At 45.6% G+C, this 22,415-nt stretch overlaps 1 protein-coding gene across 3 annotated transcripts; it reads right to left on the bottom strand.

Moving 5' to 3' along the window:
* Positions 1–250: 250 nt before the first annotated feature.
* Positions 251–16,782, bottom strand: LOC115457717 (P2Y purinoceptor 3-like). Of its 3 annotated transcripts, XM_030187279.1 has the most exons (9): positions 16,598–16,782; positions 14,022–14,253; positions 13,203–13,306; positions 12,335–12,440; positions 11,682–11,798; positions 11,464–11,581; positions 9,973–10,066; positions 9,690–9,793; positions 2,105–2,190 (listed from the first exon to the last, which is right to left on the bottom strand). In XM_030187279.1, exons 2-8 carry the CDS (start codon positions 14,148–14,150, stop codon positions 9,718–9,720), a joined length of 744 nt encoding a protein of 247 aa, XP_030043139.1. In that variant the 5' UTR covers positions 14,151–14,253; positions 16,598–16,782; the 3' UTR covers positions 2,105–2,190; positions 9,690–9,717. The 3 variants fall into 3 exon arrangements, with proteins under 3 accessions (XP_030043138.1, XP_030043139.1, XP_030043140.1); XM_030187280.1 differs by lacking the exons at positions 2,105–2,190; positions 16,598–16,782 and adding an exon at positions 14,692–14,781 and having other exon boundaries at positions 9,703–9,793; XM_030187278.1 differs by lacking the exons at positions 9,690–9,793; positions 9,973–10,066; positions 11,464–11,581; ... (3 more) ...; positions 14,022–14,253; positions 16,598–16,782 and adding an exon at positions 7,597–8,404 and having other exon boundaries at positions 251–2,190.
* Positions 16,783–22,415: the final 5,633 nt, after the last annotated feature.

The following is a 22,415-nucleotide window of genomic DNA, read 5'->3' as shown; positions in this document are numbered from 1 at the left end:
AGACCTGTGGAAACCTTCAATCCCTTAGGAGGCAATTCTACAACTAGGAGCCTCCATTTAGGTGACCTGAGGATGCTTCTTGGTTGGTGCGTATTTTATAACGCAACCAATGCATCTGGATTTCATGATAGAATATTAGCTTAACCCAGTATCGGCACATAGAGCTGGCATAAGGGCAGGTGCCTAAATGTGACAGGGGGTGTAACTTAAAGTATTCTGTACGTTTATTTATTTGTAGCACTTGTATCCCACATTTTCCCACCTATTTGCAGGCTCAATGTGGCTTACATTATGCCGTAATGACGATCGCCATTCCGGAATGAGAAATGCAGAATATTATAAGTACAAGTATAAGGAGTAGATATACAGTTCAATTCAGGCATTAAAGATCAAGGGTAAAAGTAGAAGATTCAACAGTAATAACGTTAATAAAGTAAACAAATAGAAAGAATTCAATATTAACTTGTTTAAGTTATACGTGTAAGTGGGGAACTCTACCTAACTTCCACCCATGAGTTCCCCCCCACCCCCCCTTGCAAATACACAGTATGAAAGTTAAGCTCTTGCCCTGCTAACACTTATGTGGGTATGTGTGCATACACAGATGTAAATGCTAGTATTCTACACATTTACACACCTGTAAATGCCAGCATCTAGGTTATAGAATTGCCCTTCAAATATCCAGTATAAGTACTAAAGTCCTTCGCCATAGTGCGCAAGGTAAATACAACAGTCCTGGCTTTCTAGCCTAAGCGTCCAGGGTAAGTATTCTAGTCCTGAGTTTCCGCTCTTGGTTCCCGGGCAAGTACTGCAAGCCTGGGATTTCAGCCTTAGTGTCCTGGCTAAGGACCTGAGTCCTGGGTTACAGGCTATAAGCGGCATTTGCTTAGGATGTGTTGAGAGAATTCTGTAGTGTACTATGACATTTCCAGCCTTGACAAATGCTTAGGAATTTCTTAGCCATCTGCCTGTAGCTTAGTCATGCTATCACACGGGAAAGATGGCGTTTGCTCACTGCAGAGTCGATCACTCTTAGCGTTTTTGGGTTGTTATGAGGTCTGGGTCAGGAGTGTGTTGTCTAGCAGCTCATGGGAAAGGTCTGAAGATGTTTCCTGATGACTTCGATTCATTCTCTGGCTTGCAGGGCTTCAGGCAGCTCTGACTCCATTTGTCTTTGGTGAGAAAATAAAGCAGGGCATTCAGCCAAGCATTGAAGCTGGCTAGAGGTCTAGTCACTTTGTAACAGATGGACACTATGCTCATAGTGTGGCAGTCGATGCCTGGACTGGCTCTGAGGACCAGGAAGAGCGTTCTGGTGACGTGGAATGGAAAGAAACACAGGGCGAAGAGAAGGGTGATGGTGACAATGGTTTTAATGGACTTGCGTCTTTTGTTAAGGCCGGGCACTGGTGACTGGAACTGTTGGCTGTTCATGGTCTGAAAAATGGTCTTCACCACCCGAGAGTAGCACCAAGCGATGATGGAGAAAGGACCGAAGAAGCCAATCAGGTGCAGAAAGATTCCATAAGGGACGTAATGGAGAAGGTCACTGTCCAGGGCATCATCCCAGCAGATGGTGTTGTTCCCAGAGGTGGCCGTCCTTGCAAAGCGGAAGATGGGGCTGGTCAGGGCAAAGATGACTGCCCAGACTAGGATGCAGATAGCCCGCACAGTTTTCTTTGTCTCCATGGTGATGGTCCTCATAGGATGACAGATACCAAGGTAACGGTGAAAGCTGATACAGGTGAGGAAAAAGATACTGCAGTACAAGTTAAAATAGAAGAGAAACCTGACTAGTCGGCACATGAAGTCACCAAATATCCACTGGTCCCTCTTGATGTAGCTGGCAATGAGGAAAGGGAGAGACAGTCCATACATGAAGTCTGTCAGGGCCAGGTTGAACATGTAGATGAGGGAGGAATTCCACTGTTTGGTTCGGCGGAGGGAGCGATATAGGATGATGGAGTTCAGGCCGAGGCTGAGGATGAAGGTGAAGGAGTAGCACATGGGTAAAAAGATGTATTTGTAGGACTCATTAATGTGACAGGAGGCGTGGGTGCTAGTCACATTTCTGGACATGCTGGAGGACCTGAGGTTTCCATCTGCATTCACCATTGTCTTTCAGGTCTTTAGGGCAGCTGTCTCATTTGCACACCATGGCACAGGTGGAGACGGTGGCACAACTGAACTCTACAATGGAAGAGGAAAGGTAAGAAAGGTATTATCGAAAAAGAAGCTTTGCTGGCTGAATTTAGAATTGTAGAGCAAGAAGAAAACATAGGAGCCTTTCATTTTACGAAGAGCCAAACTTTTGCCTTCCCTTACTGACACATCACACACTTCAATCACCTTCACCATGCATCCATAGAACACCCTAGTGTCCCATCATAGGCTATTACCTTGCAAATCCACAAGTCCCGGTGTTCTGTCACAGGATATACATTGTAAACCATACCAGTGTTCTGTCATAGGATATGTACAGCACATCTATAGAGCTCCCCAATAACTCATCATAACATATACAATATACATCCATAGAACCACCTCAGTGTCCCATCACAGGATATACGATATACATCCATAGAACCATCTCAGAATATATACTGTACATCCATAGTGCTTCCCAGTGTCCCATCATAGAATATACAATATACATCCAAAGAACCATCTCAGTGTCCCCTCACAGGATATACACTGTACATCCATCGAGATCCTCAGTGTCCTCTCACAGAATATACCGTATGTCCATGGAACACTCCAGCCTTCTGTCACAGGATATCTACCGTACATCTAAAGAACACTTCAGTGTCTCATCAGAGCACACACACTGGATATCCATAGACCCCCCCCCCCCCCCCCGTAATTCTAAACACTTGAACGCAGAATTTGAGTTGCATACACATGGTATAGAATAGTGCAGTTATGTGTGTAACTTAATTCTTAAATTAGCTGCCAATTGGCATTAACAACCAATAATTGGCTATAAGTGGTGTTAGTGTTAATTGGCAGTAATTTGTAGTTATGTCCGTAACTGCCCTTGGTTGGTATTCTACAAATTGAGCACGCAAAATCCATAGTGTGCCACTGCAAGGGGGTGTGGACCTGGGAAGGACACAGTCGGGTCAGAGGTGTGCCTAGCACCAAGGAGGTTTAATAAGACAGGAGGCGGCATGAACCTATCTGGTCCACTATGTGGGCTGAAGCTTTGCCACCATATTGAATGACCCAAAACATTCGCAGACGCTATTGAAAACAATAGCAAACTTGTGAGATTTATATTGTTTCACTAAACTTGCTTGGTTTTGCATTCTTTCTGTTAGGAGGGGAGTTGGGGAGTTTTTGAGGGGGTTTGTTTTGGGTTGTGAAAAGGGTCCACTGCTCCCAGCAAGCTGGAGCTGTCCACCAGCCGTTTTCCAGATCTCACCACAATTGCAGACAGTGTCTAGGTCAAACAATTTTTATTATGAAGCCAGTAACAGCTGTCACAAACTTCAGTACATAGGTTATCCCCAAACAAACAGGTTCCAACCACATAGGTTTCCAGTAAAGCAGGTAAATAAAGCAGGCTTCCAAATAAGTCTGGCTTCCAATAAAGCAGGTAAATGAAGCAGGCTTCCAAATACATCAGGTTTTCAATAAAGCAGGTAAATAAGGCAGGTTTCCAAATACATCAGGCTTTCCATAAAGCAGGTTTCTCTCACCTCCAACACTCTTCCAAACACTCAGGAGCTGGCCATCCCTGCCTTCGAACTCTCCCACTCCATAGAGGCTTTTCCCCCCTTCTGGGATTCCTCCCCCTCCCCCCCCCCCCGATCTACCCTTCCTTCCATATAATCCATCCAATCATCTTCTTCCCTCTCCATGGGCCCCTCTCTATTCCAGCTGGGCCGCATGGTATATTGATTGCGTATCCAGGGGAACTGAGCTTCTTCCCTCCGCCTCTCCCTAGTGGGGGACGAAATTATAGGCTCAGCTTTGCTATCCCCCTGGCTCCCTCTGCTGGAGCTGGGAATCCATTCCCTTGTTTCCAGATTACTCTCTGCCTCCCTCCTTGCAATGGCTTCTGGTACTTGTATTTCAGGGTCTAAATGCTTCATCCTAGCCACCCTGACAGTAGCCTTGTCACAGGGTACACCAATATGGCGACTGTGCAGGCGGAGACAGCTTCAATTTTTTGATGTCGTGCCATCTCCCGTCTTATTAAACCTCCTTGCCTAGCACTTATGTGCAAGGGTTCTAGAATACTATAAATTAGGTGCCTGACAGCAGTTGGGTGTGAACATCTACAGTAGCCATTGAGCCAGCGCAAGTGCTCACTCTTAAAGTTAGGCACGTAACTGCAGAATTAAACTAGTATTTTATAACAGCAAATCATCCCAGTGCCTCAGTTTAGGCGACCTATACAGAATTACTCCCCCCCCCCTACATCTATAGAAGATCCCAATGTCCCCCCCAGATCAGAGACTGCAATCTTCCTAGCAATGTAGTAAGAATATCACATTTGTTTCGTTCTGAAAAGCATTCACACTGGAGACAGGGGAATACCTAAATGTAGATTACCTTGAGATACTACTGAAAAAGCTATGAGCTAAATCTAAATAAATAAGTGAAATGAATTAAATTGTGCTCCATAAAGCCATCTGTTTGTGCAATTCCTCCCTCCCTCCCTTTCCAGGGGACTTGCACTCAGCATTTCCACAGCCCAGAAGTTAATGTTTTCTTCCCTGCTTCCCTAAGGCTGCTGCTGATTCAGCCGTTCCAGCTCGTTAAAGCTTGTTCAATGAGTAACGGACACTTTTCAGACAGCAAGCGTTTGCTTCTCACTTTCAAGAAGCAAAATGTTTACGGGCAGGCCCCCCTCTGCAACTACCTGCATCTCCCCGGACATCCATTAAACCTCCTTCAGCACCCCCATGATCTCCTATACATCTCCCTTCAATGGTGGAAGAAACCGTTGCATAAAGACATTTACGGGGAGAATTTTATAACTGTGCACCTACACACATACTATATATATATGGGGGGGGGAGTTTATAAAAGGTACCCAAAGTTAGGTACTGGGAAGATGCATGCTAAACTAGTAATCAATGCACAGAACATCCTTTGCAAAATACTAGCTTAGTCTAGATCTCGTCCATAACTTTGGGTGAGACACTTACGCCCACTGAAACCCGGTATAAATACCGCTGTGCTACTAACGGCAGTTGGGCGTGTAAATAAGTACATAAGTACATAAGTACATAAGTAGTGCCATACTGGGAAAGACCAAAGGTCCATCTAGCCCAGCATCCTGTCACCGACAGTGGCCAATCCAGGTCAAGGGCACCTGGCACGCTCCCCAAACGTAAAAACATTCCAGACAAGTTATACCTAAAAATGCGGAATTTTTCCAAGTCCATTTAATAGCGGTCTATGGACTTGTCCTTTAGGAATCTATCTAACCCCTTTTTAAACTCCGTCAAGCTAACCGCCCGTACCACGTTCTCCGGCAATGAATTCCAGAGTCTAATTACACGTTGGGTGAAGAAAAATTTTCTCGGTTTCGTTTTAAATTTACCACACTGTAGCTTCAACTCATGCCCTCTAGTCCTAGTATTTTTGGATAGCGTGAACAGTCGCTTCACATCCACCCGATCCATTCCACTCATTATTTTATACACTTCTATCATATCTCCCCTCAGCCGTCTCTTCTCCAAGCTGAAAAGCCCTAGCCTTCTCAGCCTCTCTTCATAGGAAAGTCGTCCCATCCCCACTATCATTTTCGTCGCCCTTCGCTGTACCTTTTCCAATTCTACTATATCTTTTTTGAGATACGGAGACCAGTACTGAACACAATACTCCAGGTGCGGTCGCACCATGGAGCGATACAACGGCATTATAACATCCGCACACCTGGACTCCATACCCTTCCTAATAACACCCAACATTCTATTCGCTTTCCTAGCCGCAGCAGCACACTGAGCAGAAGGTTTCAGCGTATCATCGACGACGACACCCAGATCCCTTTCTTGATCCGTAACTCCTAACGTGGAACCTTGCAAGACGTAGCTATAATTCGGGTTCCTCTTACCCACATGCATCACTTTGCACTTGTCAACATTGAACTTCATCTGCCACTTGCACGCCCATTCTCCCAGTCTCGCAAGGTCCTCCTGTAATCGTTCACATTCCTCCTGCGACTTGACGACCCTGAATAATTTTGTGTCATCGGCGAATTTAATTACCTCACTAGTTATTCCCATCTCTAGGTCATTTATAAATACATTAAAAAGCAACGGACCCAGCACAGACCCCTGCGGGACCCCACTAACTACCCTCCTCCACTGAGAATACTGGCCACGCAATCCTACTCTCTGCTTCCTATCTTTCAACCAATAACCCCATTCTAGTTTTTGTGAATGCCCCTGACTTGCTCGTTCCTCTCGGCCACGCCCCCCTATTGAGTTGTGCGCAACAAAATTTAGGCGTGATTTTATAGAACAGGGGGCAGGGCAGATCCGCAAAGAAACCCAAATGAGTGCCGAGTAATACCATGTATTGACTGTTAACGGCTCAATAACCAACTAGTTTGCGTATGGATCTGGGATCTGCATCCAACTTTTCACACCCTTTATAGAGTCCGGGGGATTGTGTATAATCTATATGGGAAACAGGACATGCTTTCCTTTGTAGAATACTGGTGTACCCGTCTATATATGCGTGTAAATGCTTAGCTGCAAGCACCTACCAGCCAAATGCTGACTCCGCCCCAGAACACCCTCTCCCAATAGCCAGTTTTCATTTTGGCGTTAACCGGTTATTTTTCACTTAAGTGCCGCTGAAAATGACCAGTTAGTTCCAAACAGGTGATTGAACCAGCCAGGAGCTGTTTCTGGCCAATTAAATTGCTTCAAATATTGACCCCTTAATATGTTCGCAGATACAGCCTTTATCCTCCAAATATCCTGCACAATGGATTCCCCCCTTCCTCTACTAACCCAACAAGAAGAATGCAGAAGAGATGTCATACGTGAACTGACGAGATTTTCTACGAATCCTTTCTTGAGACGTGGCCCATCCTCAGGGCTATCGGTCCCCTGACTTTCTTTGGATAAGGAATGGCTTCATTAGATGAGTAGCTATGTATTTGCAAACGTATTTTGTTTTAGCAAACTTGGTGGGCCGGAGAGTCTTTATCTACCGCCGTAGACTCTTTGAAAAGCAACTTCAGAGGGATCATGCCAGGAAACCCTCAACAGTGCTGGAATGCTTTCCTATAAAGTTAACGTTATTTAATGATGATCCATCTGTGTTGTTGTGTAATACAACTGTCTAAAAAACCTCTAATCCTCCCTCCCGTCATACTGCCTGTGCTCCTCCACTCCTATAAAGAAAAACCCGACAATTTCTTATACCATGCAACACGTGAGATTTAACAGGGTGATACCACTGAAGTCTTTGGAGGTGTCTCATTTGATTATGTGGATAGCTCATCTTCTCAGGGTATCACTTCAGTAAGGACAACGTAACCCTTCCCTGCTGAACTTAGCCCTAGAGCTTCCATTCTTCCAGTAGGTCGTTTTCTACAGAGATCTCAGTTCCCGTTCTACCTCTTACCTGTGTTATTGCCTCCAGCTCTTTCTTTTCTGCAACACAAAATTGTTCCTTTCTCTCTTCTGAGCAGTTAAGCTTCATGTGATGGTGCAGTTAAAGGTTGTGTCACAGCATCTCTGCTCAACTTTAGTCCAATTTCAAGTGGCCAAGTCACGTCACACATTTAACTTTCAGATATGGGGTTATTGAAATGTCCCCATTCAAAAAAACCTTTGCATAAGTTGAATCCAGATGCAAATCTTTACATGACAACACTTCTCTCCTTTTTCTAAAGTGGCTTGAGAGACCATCGATGATGATTAGATGTCCAGGCGAAACATGGCAGGATAGGTAATATGTGCTTTGGTCAAAAGTCTCCTTTTCCCTCCGAACCAAACAAAAATTTGAACTTCCTTAGCTGTAGGCAAGGAACTGGGGGAGCCAGATGGAGTCATTGGTTGACAATGTCCTTTCTGAACAAGCAAATAAATCCTAAAACAAACTGCGCATTTCATACAAGTTTTACCTTAGGACAAGCCACCTGAGGTCAGGCAATGCTAGTTTTTTGGAGAACAGTCTGGCATTTACCAGGCAGTGGTTTTGTGGCTCTGAGGCATAGTCTCTTTAAAGAGCAGATTTTGTGGCTCTAGGGAACACCTTCCGTAGGCAGTAGGTCTCGTGGTTCTGCTGAATGTTCTCCTTGGGCAGCAGATCATGTGGTTCCGAGGGATGCTCTTTTGGGGCAGCAGGTGTCTTGGCTCTGAAGGATGGTCTTTTTGGGCAGCAGGTCTCGTGTTTTTGAGGGATGGTCTTTCTGGACAGCAGGTCTCGTGGCTCTGGTGAATGCTGTCCTTGGGCAGCAGGTCTCGTGGCTCTGAGGGCTGTTCTCATCCACTGTGCAGTTCACACATGCAGACAGTCACACTTTCGGGATCAGTGCTTACAGCTCCCTTGTCCTCATTTTCATACTTTCTGCTCACTGGCTGTTAGGCTCGGGCATTGGTCAATGAGATTAATCATTTCCTGAGTACCAGTACAAACAAACAGGTGTACTAACCAGAGACGTTTGAAAACTAGCAAAATTCATCCTATATCAGGACGTGCCGGTATAACTCGGTGGGTTAATGTATGAGGCGTTAAGGGTAGATATTATTGAACCACCATAAGTCTGTCTACATGGAAGGTCTATACTATCTCCCAACACAGTCAGTACCTCTTAATAACAGCACCTCCTGCAGGTGAAGGAGACACCCTATTGTGCCTTCAGCACTCCCTGCCACTGGAAAAAGAGTGGCCCCTGGATGGTGGATGAGACATTGAGATGCTATTAGTGCTTCTCTCAGGGATGGGGGGAGTGTCTCCAAATGGGTTCATTTTACGAGCCTAATTCCTAAGCCATATGATGATCTCAGTCTCTCAAATTTAGTTCTATTGTTCGCTTTAATACTTGCATCGTACCAAAGAGAAGTCCTTCCGCAGTTCATACTTAAGGTCAATGAGCTGATGGTGAAACAGACACCTTTGTTTGCTGTCAGTGTACACCGAGGAAATTATACCCTGCTCTGCTAGAGGGACTCCACTTCCTGGCCGCTCTCCATCTGTTTTCCCCTTGAATATTTGTTTTTGTCTTTCTCTTCCAGTAAACACATCGCAGAGGCAGTCAGGTGCGGGTCAACAAGTTCAGGAGTGCAGAGTCCAGCTGTGGCATGTGGAAAGAAAGTCCAGCTGCTGTCGGGTCTTCAAGGAGCTGGAGAGGTGAGGGGGTGCAATGGGCATGGTATAGGACCGAAAGGACCTAATTTATGGCGTCTTCTGTGAAATTATAGGGCATCTTTCTTGGTTATTATAAGAGGTTTTTTTCTGAATTTAAGGATGCCACCTTTAGTATTTTTGCATAAAGTTGCTAGTATGTTAGAGACACTCCCTGGTATTCTAGGGTGTTCTCAGTGGTGTTCTAGGATGCCTTACATAGTAGTTTAAGGTATTTCCAGTGCAGGCAGTCAAAGTATTCTTCAAGGTTTTATTACGAGCATTGCTTATATATGTAACCTTCTTAAGAGTGAGCCAATGGATCTCCAAGTTATCAGTTCTTTTGCAGGTCCAGCCCTCTTCTTTACCTTGACTGTAGATAGAAGAAAATTCTTTTTAAGGTCTCTTCATTCGCAATCCTGGGGCTTTGGTCCATCTTTCCTGGCTATCCATCTCCTTCTTCTTTGCAACCCTGAGACACAGAAATACCCAGGTTATTGAAGGCGGCAGCCATGTAACCGAGACAGCTTAGGGCTACCTAGATAAACAAGGGTGGCTGTGCAATTTAGGGAATCAGGACTTCTCGGACCCAACCAGAAAAGGCATTCTAGGCCATGGTACTCCTTACATACTTAGTCCCTTGGTACATACTCAGTCCAGTCTTCCAGGTCCATGAGTATGGCATCGTGTTCCACCTGTAGCTCATCCCTCTGCATCAACTCCTTCATTAATTCCACATTCAGACCTGTCTCCATGGATGAAGAAAGGGAAAATGTGAGGGGAGCAATCAAAAACTGGAGGAGGAGATGAGGAATGGGAGGGCAAAGAAAGAAAAGCGAAAGGAGATGGAGCAAAGTGTAGGACAGAGAAAGAGAGGGAGGCAGATGGTGTAACGGAATTACAAGTAGAGAAAGAAGAACAGAACGAGTGCTTACTTTACTTTAAAATCATTTGATGGCTCACCTCACCCTATACAGCTGAAGGCGAGATACAATAAAAGAAATAACTTTACGTAATATTAATTATTATTATTATTTGTTACATTTGTATCCCACATTTTCCCACCTATTTTCAGGCTCAATGTGGCTTACATAGGACCGTAGTGGCGTTCGCCAGTTCCGACAAGAACAAATACAAGGTGTTAACGTAGTAGAATAGGTTCATGTAAGATACGTAAATTAGGGAACTTAGGGAGGAAGAGGGGAGTTGGGGTGCGTCCAATAACCTTCAACTATACGTATTTAAAAATGCCCATTGAAAAAACACGTTTTCAATTTTTCTTGAAGATCCCATAACAACGCAATTGCCATTATTCTAAATGAACTGAATTCCATAATTTAGACCCTACACAGCTAAATGCTTCTACATCACTTATCTTCACCTTAACTGTTGAGATATTTTCAGCAGTTCTGAATCGTGTGTGATTAGACCCTGCAGTGCTATAACATTTTAAAATCTCTGAAGTGAAATAATTGATTGTCGAAAGATGTAATGTTCAGTGTCCACTAGCATTGGGCACTTGGAGACACATGTGAAGGAACTCATGTTCTCCATGTAAAGGACCATGACCTGTCCTTCACACAGGAAAAAAGGTGAAGGTGCAGGCAAGCCCATTGGGCTGTCAGGAATTCCCAAGGCCAGCCAGCAATTGATGGAAGATGCCCAGTATTATGTTGGTGTGTCTGAGTCAATCACAAACAGAATGGATTGAGAGATGCTTGCTGGCTTATGCTGCCCTCTATTGGTAACTGATCAGAGCTTCACCTGCTAGGCATGTGAACATGACTCAACAACCAAGTTGTAAGTGATACCTGTCTACTGGACTAAATAATGTATGTTTGACAAGTTTTGCAATGTCTCTCTTCATCAGGCTAGCTCTTGAAAGCTTGACAAACATATGATGTTAGTCCAATATAAAAGTGTCACCTACAACTTAGCTGTTGACCCTAATTTCTACATATCTAAGTACATTAACACAGCAATCACAATTACCTACTAGGCAGAAATCTGATTGCTGGATGGGGATTTGTTTATAAGTCTTAAGCCATTTGGGGAATCTCTGTCCTCCCCTCCTCTCTCAGTGACTCTGTGCCTCCTTCTCCCTTTCCTAAGTTGCCCTGGTATCAAATATCCTTTCCTCACGTTGGATGTCTTGACTGATCCCATCTCTAAGAAACTGGAGCTGCTGGAGAGACTTCCTCTGAAGATCTGTAAACTCTAGCCTGCATTTTGCATCCTCTCTGTCCTTCAGACATTCCACCTGTGAGAAAGGGAAGGGAGAGGTGAGAGACCAAAGGTAGATAGAGAGAAGAGCATGGAGCTCACCCATGGTTTATCACAAAAAGGGGGGGGGGGCTCACCTTCTCTTCTCTGGATGTTTGAGAATGTTTGGAAGTTTTTTGGGCTGTCATGGTGGGATATGGAGATGTACTTGGTAGCTGCTCAGTGGATGGTACAGAAGTCTTAAGAGGTGAGTTCTGAGTAAAATCAGATGGGGAAGAAAAGATTGCAGACAGTTAAGGACATAAATGTCTATCTATTTAAGGCCCTTCATACTAGACTACTAGATTATCTGTCCAAATTAACAATTCCGTATGCCCTCCCTTCTACTTCATTCGATTAATGACCACAGACTTGTTCTACCAAACCCATCTCAAGCCTACTGGGAATCAACATGGAAAAGTACCTTTTTCTTTACGGCCCCATTCCTTTGAAACAGTCTGCCTCGGAATTTGAGCCAAATCATCTTTGACAAATTTTAAATCAAGCCTTATGTAATGAGACTTTTAACTGACTCAGGGTCTACCCTGCCTGAATCACCGTTGTGATGCCATTATTCATTGCCTAGATATGTTCTTACTTTTTGTACGTACATCACCTTGTAAAAAAGGTGATTCAACAAGTCTAAATAAACCGTAAAGGTGAGACCTGATGACAAAGATTGTCTCCCATTGTTACCCAATTACTAACTCTGGGATGACCTCTTTTCTTTTCTCCCTTCCCACCTGTTTACCTGATTTGTTGGTTCTTTGCTGGCAGACCTCTCCTCACTGTCACTCTCTATATCACTGCCACTGTCATTGATGAAACACAACTGGAGATTCCTACAGTTGTCGACTCTAAAAGAAAGAGGCCAAAGATTCCCTTGATTATACCGCAGAGGAGAGAAACCAAACTCTTTCCATTATTAGATTCCTTCAAACCTTTCCCAGTATTACCCCCTTGAGAGAGGACTCTGCTAAGACACCGTGCTAAGTCAGAGCAATGGTCCATCAAACCCAACATCTTGACTCTAACAGTATTTTTCTGACAGCTCCAAACTGAATTTGAAACACAAAGGAGACAATTAAGGAAGGGAAGAAGGAAGGGAATTTTGGATTTAGTTCACGTCTTTTTCAGTAGTAGCTCAAGTGAGTTACATTCAGGTACACTAGATATTTCTCTCTGGAGGGCTCACAGTCTAAGTTTGTATCTGAGGCAACGGTGGGTTAAGGTTAGTACATTCTGGTAGACAACTTTAAGTTGCAGATCTCCTGTAAAAAAATTATAAGTAGTTTGGTGGTAGACTTTATGGCTGCCGCATTTAACTCATTCTTCTGTGAAGAGATGTTTGCAGTCTGGGCAAACCAAAGACATGTATTGCTCACAGTAGCAGCTGCTCTACTCAGCAGTAAAATTATAGTGGCTGACAGTCTACTGATATAAAAAAATATATATTCCTCAAAATAAAGGAGCTTTTGAAGACCAATCTATAAATAATTAGGATCTTCAACATTACTCTTGGACCCGGAAGGCCTATAGTGCAGGAACCTGAGCCCAGGCCTCCTAGTGTGGGTCCCTGCACCTCTCTCTCACCAGTGCTTCATAGTTCCACAACCTACCGAGATGTAAGAAATGTAATCCTCCTGCTCATTTCTGTGTCTTCTCCAAGTTCCTCAGACAGGACACGAGGCCGAATCGCTGGGTCCCATTCTGCATCCGACACCTGTGTCATCAGAGATGGGTAAAGGGTCCAAAATTCAGAATGTGTGACAAAATACACTCCCATGAGATAACCATGAGAGAAGATTAACTGTTTCCTCTGTTTCAGTAGGCCGTAAGGTTACTACCAGGCATAGATCTATCACAGGTAGGGGCCTGGAATTATGGAATAAACTACCTAAAGAAATCAGAAACATTAGTTGCTACCTCGCTTTTAGGAAGGCAATTAAAACTGACTTATTTTCCAAATTTTTTTTTTTTTGAGGCTGGAGGAGGCTCTTTTGGTTAATTTTAATGTATTTGATTGCAATTCAATGGGCCTGTCCATTCTTTCATTTGTATTGTGATCCGCCTTGAGCCTTTTAGGATAAGCAGAATAAAAATGCTTAGATTAGAAATTGAAGGACATGCAGCCTGCTGGTGAGCTTTGGGGCTCGCTCCCAAATTTTTGCCCTGGACCCCAGCGTGTTTAACAATGACCTTGGTTAGTTCAATAAAGAGGAACCACCTTCTATATTTTTTCAGTTGATTCTTATTTCTCGTCACGGCAGCCTCGCTATTTTAAAGTGGGGTCCAAGAAAGCAGTAGAGATCAGCATCGCATCAAGCATTTTTCCTTTCTGGATTTAAGAGCTCCCCTAACCTCCCCCCCCCCCATCACATCCTCTCCCACCCCAGCCTTCCTTCTCTCCCCTGTGAATGTATCTGAGCTCCACTCACCGCATTCTCCCTGGAGCTGACACTCAGCAGACGGTGCTGCATTTCTTTCTGGAGCTCCCTCTCTTGAGTCTGGGTGATGTGGGTCTCCAGCGCCCCCCAGTCCAAGGCAGGCAGCCCCAGGGCCTCCATGCCGAGGTGTCTGGAGTTTTCACAGACCTGAGGTAGGACTCAACTTTTGCCCTTCTCCCTTCATTTCAATTCAGGGCAAGCTCCGGATGGCACAGGAACTGTCCTAGGACATTAAAACAGCAATGATAAAGAAAATCCTTTCCAAAAGATTCCCTCTACTAACTCCCCCCGACTCTGTTTTGGACACTCATGGCTCCTCTTTCCGGTTGCACTTTCAGGCCTAGGTAGATCACAGAGACTCTCTTTTTGCATATGACAACTTATTTCCGAGATAGATATCTATGTCCAATTTTGTCATTCTCAGAAGCGTGTATAGTCCTTGCTGTAGCAATGCAGCGTGTGTACAGTGTCTCTCGGAGAGACGCCCTGTTGCTATGTACATACACCTTAACTCCGAGCCTCCACAGCGCCTGCATTCACACTCCACTATCCATCTGTCCTTCCTGGCATGAGATGCCCAGTCCCATTTCTACACAATGCCTGCCCTTTGTGCTTTCCTCCACCCTCTCCTATCTCTCTAAGTCTTTTCAGGCCCTCTCACACTTTCTGAAGTTGTCTCTCTCTCTCTCTCTGTTATGGCTGTGTAATTCCTCCCCATCGTCCAGCTTTCATTCAGGCTTTTTCTGTCTAGACCTGTTTGCCACTTTACCCCCTGGTCTTTTAGTCTCTGTTACTTTTGGTTGGTAAATTCCTGGGTGAGGCTCTTCTCTGGAGCAGACACTGTGCTTCCCCTCCAGGGTCTCTGGGCAGGTTAGGGCTCGTCTCCCAGCTGTCAGGAAGAAAGAAGGTGCCATGGGCTCAGAGGGAGAGACATTTGGGCTCTTATTCAAAAAGGACTTTTGTTTTCCATTCTGTACTTGTAGGAAAATAAATCTTTACTGAATAAGGCCCTTAGCGAGCTCCTGAGACCTACATTAAGAGACATGTAGTTACTGAGACACACTCACTCTAAGATATGCACACTCCTCCTGCTTTTCAGGCTGCTGAGACACTCACCCTAGGAGAGATCCTCAGAGACAGCAGCCCAGAACATTCTGCTTCTGGCAGATGAGATGCCTTCTGTCCTCTCTTTGATGAATAGGGTGATCATGGAAGTAATTTAATCTCAGGAAAAGGCTATTGGAAACCTTTTCAGAGCCCGTTAACCTATCCGACCAGGACTGGCTCCACTTACACTAATTAACTGGAAAACAGCCCTGCTTACACAGCATCCTCCCCCCTCCCCCCCCCCAAAGCTATAGCTTCTGATATATACTACATCTTATCACTTAACAGACTAGACCAGTTGATTGCCATGCATCTCCAGAACATGGACGACCAGCTGAAGACCATCATTCACCAGTGGAGACTCCTTTACTTGGAGTTTTCTATGCCCCCCCAAATAACCAACGCCTGTGTAAGTTGTGCCCAGACACGGGGCAAGAGAATATCATCTCACGATGCTCTATATCTCCCCCAGTGGAGGTCTCTATGTGACAAGGTGGAATGAGAGAATATCATCCCAAGGTGCATTGACCTTCCCCCTCCCTCCAGTGGAACTGTCACTGGAATGGACACAGGATGATGGATATCCATGGACCTCTCCCAGTGGAAGACTCTATGTGACAGGGGACATGGAATGAAAGAATATCAGCCCATAGTGCACTGCACCCCCCCCCCCCCCACCAGTCATAGGAGTCAGCTGTTTGTGTGCCGTGGGTGCTTGAGTGCCCCCCCCAGTATTGAACAAACTACTTGACTGTGTCCAGGGAAAGGTTATTTCCTTTGGAAAAGTTGGCTCCTATGCCCCCAGTGGAAGCGTTACTGAAATGGACAAAGGATGAGGGATATCCCTTGACCTCCCCCAGTGGAAGTTTATCTGTGACAGAGACTATTACTACTACTATTTAGCATTTCTATAGCGCTACAAAGCGTACGCAGCGCTGCACAAACATAGAAGAAAGACAGTCCCTGCTCAAAGAGCTTATAATCTAGTAGACAAAAAATAAAGCAAACAAATCAAGTAATGTGTAGAGGAAAGGGACATGGAATGAGAGAATATCATCCCATGGTGCACACCCCCCCCCCCCCCCCGGCGGAAGTGTCACTGAAAGGGACACAGGATGAGGGATATCCTTGTACCTGTCCCAATGGAAGTCTCTCTTTAGGGGACCTTGTGGGATGTGGAGAAACTCACTGTGGGGCCTCATTTGCGTAAGTCAGTAGGGGCTGAAAGGCAGGGACATGTGTGCAAAATACAGTCCCTCAATGGTAGGGCTGGCCCTGAAAGGGACACAAGGCGAAGGGGATATCAGTTCGAAGAGCAACAGACAGCATAAGAGAATAAGCGAGACCAGAGATGGCGCATGTGAAAGCAGGAGCTCTCTCCTCTCTCACTTTCAGCTGGCAGCTTTGGTTGCATTACCCAGCCTTGAGAGGAAGGGAAGGGCAGCATATAGAAAGTTTACCTTGGGCAGGAGGAACAGGAGGCTGTCACCCACTCCCCTCCCTTAAGGTCTGGCCAGGCTGGGGCTGGAGGGGGGATCCAGTCTGTGTGCCCTTTTTTAGTTAGGGCTGGAAGTCTTCACAGCACCCCTTCTGCCTGTCTTGCACTGGTTTTGCACAGAGGTATTACGTTTCAGGGCTGGCCTTACCTGTCTGCCAGGGTACAGAGGAGAGAAGGGGCTCCTCCTACCCCCCTCCCCCCCACAGGAGCTGAGGCAGGGCAGAGAGAAGGGCTGGAAAGAAAAGGAAAGGGGAGGAGACGAAGGGATTATGCTCCCTACATGCCTGTATGGTAGGCACTATGACAAAGGGATCTCTTCTTTTTCCCTGCAACACAAGAACAAGGGGCAATGGTGGTGGTGGTGGGGGGGGGGGGGGGGGGGGTGCTGGTGGTTCCACTTTATCCAAGGAAATACAGGCAAAATTTAGAACCTTCATCTTCAGTCACAAACCAGACTGTTTGTCACCTGCTCTTTTCCACCACTCTGTCCCTTGACGTCTTTTCAATTTAAATTCTCTTTGTTTTCTAGTGAATGTACTACTGTAAGTGAATGACAGTTCTGGAAAAGTGAAAGTCTGTTTATCCACAGAACAGGTACAGCACGGGCAGCGTGCCCGCTTCCCTCAACTACACACTAGGGCTCTGCCAGCTGGATCCAGATTTGCCCAACAGGGTTGATCCAGTCCTGGGTTTACCCTATTGCATTCTCTACATAGTAACATAGTAGATCCGCCCTTTCTGCCTCGCCTCACCTCAAGCGTGGAACAAACTCCCTGAGCCCATACGCCAAGCCCCCTCCCTGCCCATCTTCAAATCACTGCTCAAAGCCCACCTCTTCAATGTCGCCTTTGGCACCTAACCACCACACCTATACTCAGAAATCTTGACTACACCAACTTGACATTTTGTCCTTTAGATTGTAAGCTCATCTGAGCAGGGACCGTCCTTCTTTGTTAAATTGTACAGCGCTGCGTAACCCTAGTAGCGCTCTAGAAATGTTAAGTAGTAGTAGTAGCAGTAGTAGATGACGGCAGAAAAAGACCTGCACAGTCCATCCAGTCTGCCCAACAAGATAAACTCATATGTGTATACCTTACCTTGATTTGTACCTGTCTTTTTCAGGGCACTGACCGTATAAGTCTGCCCAGCACTAGCCCCTCCTCCAAACCACCAGCCCCGCCTCCCACCACCGGCTCTGGCACAGACCGTATAAGTCTGCCCTCGCCTCCCAACCACCAACCCCTCTTCCCCCCACCGATTTTCCTTATGATGTTGGGACTAAACAATTAATCCTCCACTCCCTCAGGTACAAAGCAAAATCCTTGCATGCGATGGGGTAAACTTATCACTGGATCAACTCTGCTGGGCAAATCTGGATCCAGTTGGCAACCTTAACGCACACCTCTTTGGGTCGGCGAAAACTTGCAAGGAGGGTCACTACCCCCCCCCCCCCCACACACACACACCTTCCCACGTACATGAACTAAGGAATTCTATGAATTGCGCCTAAAGTTAGTCGCAAGGAAGCGTGTTCTAATGCAAGCACTGTTTGAAGCTGAGCGGGAGTTCCTCCACCTACAGTCCTGCTAGTGGGTGGTGCTGTTTCACTAACACATTTTCAATAGTGAGGGACAAGCAAGCTCTGCAGGACTCCAGGGAACCTACCTGTCCTTAGCAATTGAAAACACAATATTGAAGCACCGCCCCCTACTGGTAGCAATGCAGTTGGAGGACTCCCGCTCAGCTTACTACTACTACTACTAATCATTTCAAAAGCGCTACTAGACGTAGGCAGCGCTGTACACTTGAACATAAAGAGCCAGTCCCTGCTCGACAGAGCTTACAATCTAATTAGGACAGACAAACAGGACAAACAAGAGATAAGGAAATATTAAAGTGAGGATGATAAAATAAGGGTTCTGAACAAGTGAATAAGGGTTAGGAGTTAAAAGCAGCATCAAAAAGTGGGCTTTAGCTTAGATTTGAAGATGGCCAGAGATGGAGCTTGACGGACAGGCTCAGGAAGTCTATTCCAGGCATATGGTGCAGCAAGATAAAAGGAACGGAGTCTGGATTTAGCAGTGGAGGAGAAGGGTGCAGATAAGAGAGATTTACCCAGTGAACGGCGTTCCCGGGGAGGAATGTAGGGAGAGATGAGAGTGGAGAGGTACTGAGGAGCTGCAGAGTGAATGCACTTATAGGTCAATAAGAGGAGTTTGAACTGTATGCGGAAATGGATAGGAAGCCAATAAAGTGACTTGAGGAGAGGGCTAATATGAGCATAATGACACTGGCGGAATATTAGTTGTGCAGCAGAATTTTGAACAGATTGAAGAGGAGAGAGATGGCTAAGTGGGAGACCTGTGAGAAGCAAGTTGCAATAGTCTAAGCGAGAGGTGATAAGAGTGTGGATGAGGGTTCTGGTAGTGTGATCAGAAAGGAAAGGGTGAATTTTGCTGATAGTATAGATAAAGAAGCTACAGGTTTTAGCAGTCTGTTGAATATGTGCAGAGAAGGAGAGGGAGGAGTTGAAGATGACCCTAAGGTTATGAGCTGATGGGACAGGAAGGATGAGAGTGTTATCCACAGAAATAGAGAATGGGGGAAGAGGAAAGGTTGGTTTAGGGGGAAAGATAAGAAGCTCAGTCTTGGTCATGTTTATTTTCAGATGGCGCTGAGACATCCAGGCAGCAATGTCAGACAGGCAGGCTGATACTTTGGCCTGGATTCCTGCTGAGATTTCTGGTGTGGAGAGGTAGATCTGGGAGTCATCAGCATAAAGATGATACTGAAAACCAGTGTTGCCAGGTGGGCGGTTTTACCGCCCAATTGGGCGGTTTTCCGCGACCCGCCGCGGGAAATTTTTGCCCGCGGCGGGTTGCGGTTTTTTGGGCTGGTTTTTGTGCTTCGGGCGGTTTTTTAGGTGGCTTTTTCGGCCGCGGTGGGCGGGGTTAGTGACGTGGGAGGCGGGGTTAGTGACGTGGGAGGCGGGGTTAGTGACGTGGGAGGCGGAGTTAGTGACGGGGAAGGCGGGGCCGATGACGGCGGGGGCGGGGTTGATGACGGCGGGGGCGGGGGTGATGACGCGGGGGCGGGGGTGTCAGGGGCGGGGTTTGAGTTTGGGCGGTTTTTGGGCTGGATTTTGGGCTCCTTTAGGCTGGAAAAATATTTTCCACCTGGCAACCCTGCTGAAAACCATGGGATGAGATCAGAGTACCGAGGGAAGAAGTATAGATGGAGAAGAGAAGAGGTCCCAGGACAGATCCCTGAGGCACACCAACTGACAGTGGGATAGAAGTAGAAGAGGATCCACTAGAGTATACACTAAAGGTACGCTGGGAGAGATAAGAAGAAGTACTACTAGAACTGGAAATATGTCTGTTATACTTGGTCAAAACTGGTTTCAGTTGATTTATCATCCAAAGATGAAAAAAAAAACCCAGCAAGATTTTACATTTCCAATTTGTAAATTCAATTCCAATGCACTATTACAATGAAGGACCAAAGTTACTAAATCCCGTGACAATGAAAAAGGTCTGAAAAACAGCACAGAGAGGGTCGATGTGGAGCGTCTGTTTACGCTTTCCAAAAATACTAGGAAAAGGGGGCATGCGATGAAGCTGCAGTGTGGTAAATTTAAAATGAATCAGAGGAAATTTTTATTCACTCAACGCGTAGTTATTTTTTTTGTTACATTTGTACCCCGCGCTTTCCCACTCATGGCAGGCTCAATGCGGCTTACATGGGGCAATGGAGGGTTAAGTGACTTGCCTAGAGTCACAAGGAGCTGCCTGTGCCTGAAGTGGGAATTGACTCAGTTCCTCAGTTCCCCAGGACCAAAGTCCACCACCCTAACCACTAGGCCACTCCTCCACTTAAACTCTGGAATTCGCTGCCGGAAAAGGTGGTTAAGGCGGTTAACTTAGCGGACTTCAAAAAAGGGTTGGACTGCTTCCTGGAGGAAAAGGCCATAGAATGTTATTGAATGGACGAGGGAATAATACAGTATTTCTAGGATGGGTGGGACAAATTACTTGTTCTTTTGGCTGCTGTCGGTGACAGGGTGTTGGGCTCGATGGACCCTTTGGTCTATCCCAGCATGGCGATGCTTATGTACTTATGTACTTCAATGCACAGAGCACAATCCAAAACACAAAAAGTAGCGAGAGCCTCCAAAACGGGACAGGTCTTTTTATTTCATAGCGTAGATCCGTCAATCACACAATCTTGTACATCAATGACCCGACACGGGCCTTGTTTCGGCTCACAGTGCCTGCTTCAGGGGTCACTTGGCATCAACAATACAATGTAAACATGCCCAGCATATCAGCTGAAGGCAAACATAGGAACCTTGTCTGAATGCTGTGTAAAGATCCTAATGTGATGTAGCATCTGTAGTATAGCGACAGAGTGAAAAAGGTCTACTACATGCCTTGCTGTTTACGAGAAATCCAGATGACAGATTTCTCAACGTTCAAAATCGAATCATGTTTACACATCCGGGGGTCCTTTTACTAAGGTGTGCTGAAAAATGGCTTGCGGTAATGTAGGCACGGGTTCTTGGGTGCACGCCAATCCATTTACTCAGCTCGCTTGTAAAAAAAAAGCCCTTTTTAAAATTTTTGGCAAAAATGGATGTGCAACAAAATCAAAATTGCCGCGCGTCCTTTTTGGGTCTGAGACCTTACCACCAGCCATTGACCTAGCGGTAAAGTCTCACACGGTAACCGGTCGGTAATGACCTACGCGCGCCAAATGCCACTTGGCCCGCGTAGCTGATGTGCACCAGAAAATAAAAAAATATTTTTGGGGCGTGCGTAGTGGACGCGGCACCAAAAATGAAATTACCACAAGGGCCACAGGGTAGCCAGGTGGTAACTCCATTTTGGCGTGCATTGGGTGTGCGTAAACAATTATGCAGCTTAGCAAATGGGCCCCCCCCCCCCCCAGTCTGTCATGATTTGAAGTTTGTCATTAATTCCATGAGTAACATCATGATCATCTTTTAAGAAGATAAGTTGAATATCATCAGTGAAAAAGTAAAAATCAAATTTTCATCTAATAATTTTGCTAGAGGGGCCAAATATCAAATAAAAAAATGTAGGTGAGAGAAGTGATCTTTGCAGAACTAACTGATCCATGAAGAATATTAAACCCAAATGATGGATAAATACATACACTCCGCTGCACCTCGTGAGTCCTTCTCGAGCCTAACGCCTGGTCATTCTACTACTACTACTTAACATTTCTAGAGCGCTACTAGGGTTACGCAGCGCTGTACAAATTAACAATTAAGGACGGTCCCTGCTCGGAAGAGCTTACAATCTAAAGAACGAAATGTCAAGTTGGGGTAGATAAGTATTCCTGAGAAGAGGTGTAGTGATTAGGTGCCGAAGGCGACATTGAAGAGGTGGGCTTTGAGCATTGATTTGAAGATGGGTAGGGAGGGGGCACGGCGTATGGGCTCAGGGAGTTTGTTCCAAGCAAGGGGTGAGGCGAGACAGAAGGGGCGGAGCCTGGAGTTGGAGGTGGTGGAGAAGGGTACTGAAAGGAGGGATTTGTCTTGAGAGCGGAGGTTACGGGTAGGGACGTAAGGGGAGATGAGGGTAGAGAGGTACGGAGGGGCCGCAGGGGGCCATCATTCTTCATATAGACATTAAACAAACCAAACCAAACAAATCTCAACGGATATTTAATAATACTTTTTTTATTAATGCATAATGATTTTATTAATAGAGTAGAAGCATTCATAAAATATTTCTTTCAAATCAATTCAATCA

Source organism: Microcaecilia unicolor, chromosome 14 (assembly GCF_901765095.1).
Source record: "Microcaecilia unicolor chromosome 14, aMicUni1.1, whole genome shotgun sequence".
Classification (NCBI taxonomy): domain Eukaryota; kingdom Metazoa; phylum Chordata; class Amphibia; order Gymnophiona; family Siphonopidae; genus Microcaecilia; species Microcaecilia unicolor.
The sequence above is the reverse complement of the archived record's forward strand: the minus strand, read 5'-3'. Positions and strand labels throughout refer to the sequence as shown.

What these genes read in the sequence shown, in the direction of transcription:
- LOC115457717 (XM_030187278.1), bottom strand. Translation starts at nt 2,115, where the DNA reads ATGGTGAATGCAGATGGAAACCTCAGGTCCTCCAGCATGTCCAGAAAT.